At 45.9% G+C, this 12,478-nt stretch overlaps 1 protein-coding gene across 1 annotated transcript in view; it reads left to right on the plus strand.

The window, feature by feature from the left end:
- NUP107 (nucleoporin 107) overlaps positions 1-12,478 on the plus strand; it is a 201,114-nt gene that overhangs the window by 22,835 nt on the left and 165,801 nt on the right. The window contains exons 4-6 of the mRNA XM_073555490.1: positions 6,850-6,965; positions 7,087-7,231; positions 7,508-7,611. Of these exons, the coding sequence (XP_073411591.1) occupies positions 6,850-6,965; positions 7,087-7,231; positions 7,508-7,611 (365 nt within the window). The remainder of the gene's footprint in view (positions 1-6,849; positions 6,966-7,086; positions 7,232-7,507; positions 7,612-12,478) is intronic.

The raw sequence follows: 12,478 nt of genomic DNA on the forward strand, positions 1-12,478 counted from the left end.
TCAACAGCTAAGTAAAGGAAAAGAAGCTCTGTTTGAAATAGCAGTAAGGATGAAAGGGTTGCCGAACAGTCAGGAGGAACAAGAAGAATTTGGTCGTCCTGCCACATCTTCACCCTCATCATCAACTGATGAAGAATTTAATTTCGAAAAATATTTGGATCACAAGGACTGTGCAAAGCGTTCCCGCATAGAAGAAGAGTCATCCCCATCATGGAACACAGCCAGTACATTTCAGCAGAATTTTTCATGTGCACTAAAAGAAATTGAGAAATTTGACCGTTCATCAAAAATAACAGTGCAACAAGCTATTCCTCTGTATCCTGACTTTGTCAGAGATGTTGCTACTGCTTGGTTACTGTGGTTACTGCTTTGCCACCAACACAAGTTAGTGTAGAGAGGTTGTTCTCTGCTCTCAAAATAATTAGATCAGATTTGAGGGCATCCATGAAGGAGGATCTGACAGAGGCAATACTTTTTCTGAGGACAAATTTATAGATTTCTTCTTATTAACTGCATAAAAGTGTTTATTGCATATTTACTTACAGTTTAGAAAAGTTTATAAAAGTTATTTGCTATATTCTAATTGTATTCTAATAAATGTAGTTTTTGCTCTAAGTGGTCAGATTACTTATATGATGGTGAGAAACTGAATAAGCACGATGTTTAATATTTTACAACAGTAAATTTGTTGTAATGAATTGGCCATTTATGAAGGAGTCGGAGCCGGAGTCGGAGCCTGATAAAATCCAGGAGTCGGAGTCGCAACTGTGGCTTACCTACTCCACAGCCCTGCTGACCACCCCTAGGTATTGAAACCATGGGCTGTACAGAGGCACAAGACTAGTCCGTGCGGCCCCCACTGCTCCACCAATGCTTAGACTGCGGTGCTGCAAGGCGGCAGACGGTCCCTCTCCTCACCCCCTGAAGGGGTTAGATGGAGCTAGGGTGCCTGCACCGTCCTATTTTTAAGGCCCCCTCACATACCTGAGCTGGGAAGCCGAAGAGGATCGTCAGTGAGGAGAGGGCCTGGGAGGGCTCCTGCGGCGAAGATACGGGGCTGGAGCCCTTAGCCGGTGGATGCCACCAGCCTTTCTTGGCTGAGCGTGGCTGCAGATGGAGAGCGTTGTGCGGAGCAGCCCGCACCACTAAGCGCCAGTTTTTGCGGTGCCATGGAAGGTCCGTGCCCCACCCCCCACCCCGTCGCGGGCAGGGGATAAATTGAGGCCGCGGCCGGAAGTTACGCCTCCGGGCCGCGCGTCAGTTCCGGCGGCCCACCCCCCATGCCTGGGCGGCGGTGGATAAATTTAGTCCCCGGCTTCGGAGCGCAGCTAGGCCGCAGAGCCGGAAGTACTGCACCTGGAGCGGTTTATATGCTGGCGGCCCGCCCCACAGCTGCTGGCGCGCGATTTTGGTGTGGATACGTCCAGGAACGTGGGGGCACAGGACTGTGGTAAGTGCTGCCCGAGAGGCCACGCTACAGGGAAAACGAGGTGCTACCTCCTACCCCCATCTCCAGCAGCAGACAGATACAGCATGTCCGAAAAAGCACGGACGCACACTTCTTTTACGCTGCATGCATCTCTTGTCGGGCTGCGTTTCCGCGGGCACAAAGCAAGCGCTTATGCGAAGCCTGCGAGTCAAAACGCGACCAGGAGCCCTCCCCTGCGTCTGCGACCGAGGTCCCAAACCCCCCGGAGTGGACCCTATCACTGTCAAAGTCCATGGCGTCGCTTACGAGGGCATTCGAGTCCATTCAGGCCCCAGATAGGGGCAGGGACAGTGGCTCGCCGGCCTTAGAGGGAACCTCCACCTCACTAGAGCCTTCGGCATGCAGGGTCCAATCATTCCAGGCAGACCAGGGCGAAGAGAATCCACGCGGTGTCGCCCAGTCCATCCGGTGCTTTGGCATCCGTAAGTTCTGCTTCTTGCTCCCCGTCGCCAGTGGTTGATAGCGAGCAGACCTCAGATTTTGACTCAGACGAGCCCCTGGACCCGGATGCTCCAGGGTCACGTGAGACAGTGGACAGCCTCATAGAAGCCGTCAATCGGACCTTGGGGATTGAGGATGATCCCGCAGCGGCTGCAGGGCATAAGGTGGCGATTAAGCGAGTGAAGCGGCCGCACAGAATATTTTCCTCTCACCCTGAGGACATAGTGCAGCGACACAGGGAACGACCAGACAGGCGTTTCTTGGGTCAAAAGGCACTCAAAGCAAGGTATCCATTTGCCCCGGACTTCCGTAAAAAATGGACGGAATCTCCGATGGTGGATCCACCGGTGTCACGCCTAGCCACTAAAATTCTGTTATCCCGTACCTATTAGCTCCTCTATTAAGGATCCCATTGATTGCCTCATAGAGAGCTTAGCTCGCTCAGTATATGAGGCATGAGGATCAGTGCTCTCTCCCGCGTTCGCATCAACTTGGGTAGCCAAGGCCATGATCTCATGGTCAGAATCATTAAACAAGGTTGTGCAAGAGCTACCTGCAGAGATATCGGAGATCGCGATTCAGATCGCGATGGCCGGAGACTACGTAATCAATGCATCTTTGGATGCGGCCAATTGCTCGGCACTTGCTGCCGCTAACGCAATTTCTATCAGAAGATCTCTATGGTTAAGGACATAGCGGGCCGATTGTACTTCCAAGAAGTCCTTGACTTCCCTGCCCTATCAGTGCGGCCGTCTGTTTGGGGAGAAGTTGGATCCTCCACAGGAGGAAAGAGCGGTTTTCTCCCTCAACAAAAGGTCAAACCACCTTTTTGCCACCCTTTTCAGGCACGTTTTCGGGCCTTTCACAACCCCGGGTGGACTACAGCGGCCAATTCCACCGCTTCAGGCCGCCCCAACCAGGATAGGGAGCGGCAGGTCTCATATAGAACCAACCCATTGGGGAGAATGCGTACTCAACAGCCCAGATCGAGGGGATCCAGATCCCAAAGATCGTCAGCCAAATGACTCGAGGCGTTTACCAGACGAAACCAGCAAGTTGGGCGGCCGACTACTCTGGTTTTGCCACGTCTGGTTCAGAGTCGCAGGCGACGCATGGGTAAAGGAGTTGGTGGCATCGGGTTACAAAATAGTTTGTTAGAAACCCTCCAAAACGTTTTTTTCTTTCTCATCTTCCCAGGTTGGATACCCAGGCAAGAGCTCTGTTGGGAGCCATCGAATCGCTCCAGCGCAACGGGGTCATTGTTCCCGTGCCAGAGCGCAAAAGAGCTTAGGGCTTCTATTCCAACCTGTTTGCGGTTCCCAAAAAGGATGGGTCTGTCAGACCTGTTTTGGACCTCAAACTTCTGAACAAATTCATCAGGGTCAGACATTTCCGGATGGAGTCTCTCCGTTCAGTCATATCAGCCATGGAGCAGGGAGAATACTTGGCCTCGGTCGACATCCAGGACGCATATCTGCATATTCCCATCTTTCCTCCTCATCAAATGTTCTTGCGTTTCGTCATCAACGGTCGACATTTTCAGTTCGTGGCGCTACCTTTCGGGTTAGCCACGGCTTCCAGAGTGTTCACAAAGGTTATGGCAGTTGTCATGGCCATATTGCATTCTCGAGGCATAGTCGTCTTGCCTTACTTGGACGACCAATTGGTCAAGGGCCCTTCAAGACGGGCATGCAAGGGAAATGTTAACATCACACTAGATACAAGAGCCCGCTTAGGGTGGTTGGTCAATGCGAAGAAGTCATCCCTTGTGCCAGCTCAGAGGATTTCCTTCTTATGAATGGTCTTCGACACTTGCCGAGGGTTGGTGATTCTCCCTCAGGAAAAAGCCCTAGCTCCCCAGCAGGGAGTTCGAACTCTTTGCCAACCAGTCCCTCATACCATTCGTTTCGAGATGAGAATTCTAGGAAGAATGGTGGCAGCAATGGAAGCAATACAGTTCGCCCAGTTCCATTTACGCCCCGTGCAGCACGCTCTTGTCAGCCTGGGACAAGAATCCTTTTACGCTCGATCGGCGGTGCCGACTGTCCTCTCAAGTCAGGCAGTCACTTGGATGGTGGATAACTAGTAACTCTCTGACCCAGGGGAAACACTTCCCCCCCCCCCCCCCCCCGACCATTGGTGGGTGATAACAACCGACGCCTTTCTCGGCTGGGGAGCGGTGTTTCGCCACCACACGACCTAGGGACGGTGGTCGCCACAGGAGGCACGCCTCCCGATCAGCTTATTGGAGATACGAGCAATTCGGTTGGCTCTGTAGCAGTTTCATCACTTCTTAGCAGGCCGCCCCGTCCGGATCCAATCGGACAACGCCACGGCGGTGGCTTACATACTGTAAATCACCAAGGCGGCACCCGCAGCAGAGCAACCATGCGTGAGGTGGGGCACATTCTTCAGTGGGCCGAAGCAAACCACTCGGTGATTTCGGCAGTCCACATCCTGGGCGGCAGACTTTCTCAGCTGGCTCGGTTTTGTGTCCGGAGAGTGGTCACTACATCCCGAGGTCTTCCAGCAGTTTTGTCAACTGTGGGGAACTCCGGATGTGGACCTGATGGCGTCCAGAGTGAATGCCAAGGTGCCCACATATGTCGCTCGGGCCAGGGACCCGCAAGCAATCGCTGTGGATGCGTTGGTTCTGCCATGGAACCAGTTCCGCCTCCCATATCTATTTCCCCCACTGCCACTACTCCCGAGAGTCATCAAAAAGATCAAGACGGAAGGGGTTCCGGCGACTATGCTGGCCCCGGACTGTCCCCGTCGAGCGTGGTACGCAGATCTTACGCAGCTGTTCGCCGACGTTCCTTGGCGACTGCCAGAGTGCCCAGATCTACTTTCTCAAGGGCCGATTTACCACCTGAACTCGGGGGCCCTGTGTTTGACGACATGACCTTTGAATCTTGGATTCTAACCCAGGCAGGGTTTGGGAGCAAGGTGGTCGCTACAATGGTTAGCGCCCGGAAGCCTGCTTCAGCACGAATTTACCACCACACCTGGAAGGTGTTCTTTGCTTGGTGTCGAGGCCGGAGTGTTTCTCTACTGAGATTCTCGATTCCCAACATCTTGGCCTTTCTCCAGTGGGGCCTAGACTCGGGCTTGGCCCCAAGTTCCCTCAGGAGACAAATATCGGCCTTAGCCGTCCTGTTCCATTGCAGAATTGCTACCAATTTGAAGGTTAAGACTTTCATCCAGGGAGTCTCCCACTTGGTACCTCCCTATAAGGCGCCTATGGACGCCTGGGACCTTATCTGGTCCTAAGTATTCGCGAGAAGCTCCATTTGAACCACTTCAGGATGTCTCTTTGAGGTACCTTTCCTGGAAAGTGGTGTTCCTAGTGGCCATCACTTCTATCAGGCGGGTTTCAGAGCTGGCGGCCCTATCCTGTCGAGCTCCGTTCCTCACTTTACATAAGGATAAGGTGGTGCTCAGACCAGCCCCTCCTTTTCTGCCGAAAGTCGTGTCCTCATTTCATATTAACGAGGATGTTGTCTTGCCTTCGTTTTGTCCAGCACCGGTGCACCGTGTGGAAAAGGCTCTTCACACGTTAGACCTGGTAAGAGCCCTCCGGAAGTACGTGTCGAAGACGGCACCCTTTCGTCAGACTGACACGCTGTTTGTGCTCCCCGAAGGGCGCATGAAGGGACTCACTGCCTCGAAATGGACCATAGCTAGATGGATTCGTTTGACTATTCAGGAGTCCTACCGCATTAGAGGCACGCCGATTCCAGCAGGGATCAGAGCTCACTCTACTCGGGCAGTGGGCGCCTCTTGGGCGCTTCGGCACCAGGCTTCGACGGAACAGGTTTGCAAGGCAGCAACCTGGTCCAGCCTGCACACATTTGCCAAACATTATAATATCCATACTCGGGCCTAGGCGGATGCGAGCCTGGGTAGGATTCTCCAAGCAGCGGTGGCGCACCTTTAAACAAGAGGTGCATGTCGCTTGGATCGGTGAGTCAATCTCCCACCCAGGGACTGCTTTAGGACGTCTCACAGTATCTGTGTCCCCCAATGGGGCGAAGGAGAAACAGGGATTTTTGTGATATACTCACCGTAAAATCCTTTTCTCTGAGACGCTCATTGGGGGAACACAGCATCCACCCTATTAGCCAAGTTGGCTTCTATTTTGTTTAATTTATACTCATTTATTTATGTGATATAAGGGTGGTCTTTTTTCTGGACATGTTGTACCTGTATTAAGGCTGATTTTGTTGTCCTCCTACTGCTTTGGCACCAAACAGGTTTCCGCCCGCAATAGGGGTGAGGGTGTATACGGCGGAGTAGGAGCTAACCTCTTTTTTTCACTTGGTGTCAGCCTCCAAGCAGCAGAGGCATACACCCACAGTATCTGTGTTCCCCAATGAGCGTCTCGGAGAAAAGGATTTTACGGTGAGTTTATCACAAAAATACCTGTTTCATTGGCTGCAAGCCATAGTCATCAACATAAACAGAAATAAACACTTGAAATGGATCACTCTGTTTGTAATGACTCTACATAATGAGTTTCACTTTTTGTATTGAAGAACTGAAATAAATTTAACTTTTTGATGATATTCTAATTTTGTAAGAAGCACCTATATATATTTATATACATCATCATAAAGAACTATGTATTCTATTAATGGTAAAAGAGATGGCACAGTTTTCTCATTCTCAATACTTTTGGAAGTGCTGGCATATAGAATTAATCATTAGATTATGTATGGATACTATAATGATTAAGGATGTTTTGCCAGATAAATAATTGGTATTTGAATTTTCAGAAAATTGCCTTTAACATTTTGGTGTACAACTTTTACTTGCTTCCTTCCAAAATTGAAAATTTTCAATGAGGCCCCCTCTTTCATGAAACGTGAGTTACCAATTCTCTGCCTAATTTTGCACTATGGATTTCTTATTTACAGTGACTGCACAACCCTGGAGTACAGCAAGGCCACCAGACGTATCTGCAATTATGGGTTCAGCCGGCAGATCCCAACGTTTAGTCCAAACACCAGGGCGCTTACTAGACATTTCTGCGGTGGGTTAACTTCTTCCCATGTTGTTTGCATTTCAAAATTGTAATTATATAGATTGGAAAATTGCCTGTTATAATTTCTTTTTTCCTTTTTTGGGTGCTGTTTTTTATTTTTTCATTTTAGCTGCCTAATCTGGATGATAGTGTATACACATCCTCATTTTCACCTCAGCAAACTGGAGTTTTTACATCATTTGAGGGTCCGAGCTTTAATGAAGACATCACACTCAGTGCCATCATGATGAGAGAAGAAGATCCAGGAGAAGCTGGTAAGAGGCAAAACTTTTTGTAGGCTACAGATACAGGGAGTATTTAGCATCTGTAGTTTTATTGCAAACATAAAAGTGAATTAAAGGAAAATCTATAAATGTTTCCTTCAATAAAGACTGAAGTTTACAGTCTTTGGCATCAATGCACCAGTTAAAACGTATACAAAATAAGTCTTTGATTTAAAAAAAAAACAAAAAAAAAAACCTAAAATGCATGTAAAAATGAATGAAATGGATTCTTCTCATATTTAACGTTTTTTATTTTTGTTTAATTAGCAACAATGAGTCTGTATCAGGAATTCCTGAAGTCTTTTCAGAAGCTTCCTTCCAGTGCAGTTTTTGATCTTGTGGAAGAGTATGAAAACATGTGCAGTGACCAAGTAGGTATACATTTGCAGTTTTGTATCTTGCTCGGATGTATGGCCCATTTAGTGGCATTTCAGATGCCTGTGTATAGCCTCATACTCAGTGCAAGTGTCATTCCAGAACTACTATCAGTATATAGGTATAGGTAAGCAATACCAGATTCTTATTTATATTTCTTGTTTAACACCTTAGCGCTGTATTGATGTACATACATGTCATGAGTAAATGTCGCTTTGTTCACCATGAAAGATATGGACCTTATTTTTTGGACTATGAGGTGCATTTTTAAACAAGAAAAACTTTGCTAAAAAGTGTGAATGTCTTATAGTCCAGAGGCAGCTTCCTGTGATGGAGAATGCATCCTTCCTCATCAGTGCAAGAACTGCTCTTTCTTTCTGCCCAACACTAATCTGTGATTAGTGCACAGCAGGAGAGAAAGCTTATTGGGACCTGAACTGAGTCTGCACGAGATGAGCAGCTGAAGGACCTTGCACTCCATTAAGTCAAGGACCTTTCAGGTCATGTGACTGCCTCTGTTCAGATCCCGATCTAGAACTGCAACGGAAATGTGGTAATGTATTGTGTGTCTCTATGTGTATGTATCAGAGCTGTGTGTGTATGTCTCGGTGTATGTAAGAGAAAATGAAAGGCGCTCCATGTGAAGGTCTACACTAAAAATCCTGGCAAGGGGTGTTGGCCGCCCTCGCCTCCGGTTAGTTCTGAGGTCAGGGACAACACTGACCAGAGTAATATGGTTCTCCTGAATCGATGCTGCACCATCCAACAGCCCAGACTCCTAGCGCTATAACTGTAACATGAAATAAGTGAAGCAAGGTGAAAGGTTAGATACCAACAGGGTGCTGTGAGATAGACTAGCCAAACCAGATGAAGGCAAACTATTTAATCAACACTACTCGTTTCAGAGACCATCAGTCACTTTCATCAGTTGAGTACCTGCTGGTATCTGTCTTTTTACTTCACCTCACTTCTCTATGTTCATGTAGATTAGTTGTGTGTGTATCTAGCACAGCTCTGTGTGTCTCTGTGTGCGTGCAGCAGAGCTGTCTGTGCCCGTCTGCGCGCGTGCAGCAGAGCGGCGTCCGTCTCTGCGCGCGTGCAGAAGAGCGGCGTCTGTCTCTGCGCGCGTGCAGCAGAGCGGCGTGTGTATAATACACACTGCAGAGAAACACTAACAATAGATGTATTACTTCCTATTCTACCCTAGTGCATAATGACCCGTACACTATACATCTTCAGGGAGGTTGTAATAGGAAAAATGCATTTCCTACTTTCTGCTGTCTATACCTGGGGGGGTGATTTATGGTAATGTGCAACTTAAAGCAGGGCTGTGGAGTCGGTAAGCCACAGTTGCGACTCCGACTCCTGGATTTTATCAGGCTCCGACTCCGGTTCCGGCTCCGACTCCGACTCCTTCATAAATGGCCAATTCATAACAACAAATTTACTGTTGTAAAATATTAAACATCGTGCTTATTCAGTTTCTCACCATCATATAAGTAATCAGACCACTTAGAGCAAAAACTACATTTATTAGAATACAATTAGAATATAGCAAATAACTTTTATAAACTTTTCTAAACTGTAAGTATATATGCAATAAACACTTTTATGCAGTTAATAAGAAGAAATCTATAAATTTGTCCTCAGAAAAAGTATTGCCTCTGTCAGATCCTCCTTCATGGATGCCCTCAAATCTGATCTAATTATTTTGAGAGCAGAGAACAACCTCTCTACACTAACTTGTGTTGGTGGCAAAGCAGTAACCACTCGGGCAACATCTCTGACAATGTCAGGATACAGAGGAATCGCTTGTTGCACTGTTATTTTTGATGAATGGTCAAATTTCTCAATTTCTTTTAGTGCACATGAAAAATTCTGCTGAAATGTACTGGCTGTGTTCCTTGATGGGGATGACTCTTCTATGCGGGAACGCTTTGCACGGTCCTTGTGATCCAAATATTTTTCGAAATTAAATTCTTCATCAGTTGATGATGAGGGTGAAGATGTGGCAGGACGACCAAATTCTTCTTGTTCCTCCTGACTGTTCTGCAACCCTTTCATCCTTACTGCTATTTCAAACAGAGCTTCTTTTCCTTTACTTAGCTGTTGATCATCTAGAAGAATCCGATGCATTGGGTCTACATAAACAGCTGCCAAAAGAATGTTATTTTGTAATAGTAGCTCTTCTCTCCGTTTCATTGATGTAGCAATGCCACTTGCAATTAACCCTCCTATTTGGGACAGGCGAAACATCAGGTTCTTCCACTCCTTTAAGAAAATACCTGGAATTAAGTCCTCTGCTTGTAATTTTTTAGTCACTGTAAATGGGTGCTCTAGCAATTTTTCCAGCTCAGTCACCTGATTCCACTGACTTTCATTTGGCGTCAGTTGAGGGTTAGCCATGTCTACAAGAAAGGTTTTCAGTTCAACCAAGCGCTGAATCATTAAGTAAGTACTGCCCCATCGTGTGGCTTGATCAATAATTGCCCCTTTTCCAGCACATCTCTTCAAAATTGAGTCAACTTTAGGGGTTCTGGCCACAGTAGCCAATTTTCTCACCTTGCCAATCAGTGCAGCAGCATGTCCTTCTTGCAGACTGTCTCTTATAGCCAGCTGTAGCGTATGCACAACACAGCGCATGTGATGAATGAAAGAACATATTGACACAGTTTCCCTTAAGATCATCTAAACTATCATGTTGCTGTTCATCTGAAGCAACTTCAGTTTTCTCCTCAGTTACAATACTGTGTTCCTCTATTTCAAACATTTCTGTGTCTGTGGACCCAGAATGTTCTTCTAGGTGCTGGTCACCATCATTACTCTCATTCATTAGCTTAATAGTACTTATCATATTTGAAGCATTGTCAGTTACGACAGAAAGAACTTGCTCTTTTTTAAGTTCATAGTCTTGCAGAACCTTTTCCACCAAGACCTGGAGAAACTCACTGGTGTGATGAGCTTTGGTGTCTTTTACTGCCAATGTCTTGGTAACTATTTCCTTTTTGTCACAAACAAATCGGACATTGATGGCAAAATAGTTCACTCTGTGACGTGTGCAGGCATCCATTTTAAGAAACAGAAAGCGTCCCTTGAGAGTTTTTTTAAGTTCTTCCTTTTGTTTAAAAGCTTCTTCGATTACTAATTTTCTAATACTCTCTCTCTCCAGAGAAACATCAAGCTTGCGGGCCATTTCCCCATTCAGACACACAAAAGCTGGTCGTGAAAATAATGAAATAGGCACACTATCCTTTACAACAAGCTCTATGATCTGTTTTTTAAATGTATCTACTGTCATTGTCACAGTAACTTTGTCACTGACAAAATATCTTGCAAATGATGGCTGCAAAGTTCTCTGCTCCTTTGTTTGGCTGGAAGAGCTGGGCACTGGTTCATTGGTTTGGATACAGTCTTTCTCATCCACTGCTTTCAGTACTTCTGGATGAAAGCGCTGTAAATGTCTCTTTAGATTAGAAGCTCTGGTAGGAGCATTTTTATCTTTGCCTGAATATGCACTCATCTTGGCTTCACAGCATTTGTTTTCGTCTGGATCATTTGTCATACACTGACAGACATAATGTTTTCTATCTTGAGTGATGGTGAAATGTTCAAATACAGCTGATTTAATGTGATGCTTCTTTGACATTCTCAGGTTTTTAATTCTGCATTCACAATCCAAATGACAATTGTTTTTCCTAAAACAATTGTACAAAATTATTGCCAGGTCGTACAACTGATATAGTGGTCAGTAATACTGTTATTATTCCTCATGTACTCACAGTTAACTGATGCAAAGTTTGTTGAAAGGATAATACTTCTTACAGTCTTCCTCTTCTGAGTAGCAGGCAGCTGTGAGATGTTTGGAAGACGCACACCTAGTATGATCTAGTCTAGAGGAGGAGCTTTACTACTAAGAGTTTGCAACACTTTCACTTTCAGTTTCATACATTGTAAGTAGGGGGGTTGGGGCAGCATGAGGTTAACCAAGTATAAGATTAGATAAGGGCAGTGGAGAACAGTGGCACACAAGAAGTAAGAAATGTCTCTATCTCCAGCAGAACTGCTTATCACTGTTGTTCATAGTTTGAAAGAACATATATATTTGAGTAACATTTATAAAATTCATATGAAAGTTCAATTATGAAATAATACATTTTTTTAAAGCTGGAGTCGGTACATTTCTACCGACTCCAACCAAAACTAACTCCGACTCCACGACTCCGACTCCACAGCCCTGACTTAAAGTCCGAAAAATGTTATATTATCCTAATAATAAAGCCTCTTTCTCATTGTGATGGGTGGAAGGAACCCGACTGATATACAGTTGTGGCCAAAAGTATTGACACCCCTGCAATTCTGTCAGATAATTCTCAGTTTCTTCCTGAAAATGATTGCGCAAACAAATTCTTTGGTATTATTATCTTCATTTAATTTGTCTTAAATGAAAAAACACAAAAAGAATTGTCCTAAAGCCAAATTGGATATAATTCCACACCAAACATAAAAAAAGAGGGTGGACAAAAGTATTGGCACTGTTCGAAAAATCATGTGATGCTTCTCTAATTTGTGTAATTAACAGCACCTGTAACTTACCTGTGGCACCTAACAGATGTTGGCAATAACTAAATCACACTTGCAGCCAGTTGACATGGATTAAAGTTGACTCAACCTCTGTCCTTGTGTGTACCACATTGAGCATGGAGAAAAGAAAGAAGACCAAAGAACTGTCTGAGGACTTGAGAAACCAAATTGTGAGGATGCATGAGCAATCTCAAGGCTACAAGTCCATCTCCAAAGACCTGAATGTTCCTGTGTCTACCGTGCGCAGTGTCATCAAGAAGTTTAAAGCCCATGGCACTGTGG

The sequence above is a fragment of the Dendrobates tinctorius genome, unplaced genomic scaffold (genome assembly GCF_039654945.1).
Source record: "Dendrobates tinctorius isolate UK_male_01 unplaced genomic scaffold, ASM3965494v1 ptg000224l, whole genome shotgun sequence".
Taxonomy (NCBI): Eukaryota; Metazoa; Chordata; class Amphibia; order Anura; family Dendrobatidae; genus Dendrobates; species Dendrobates tinctorius.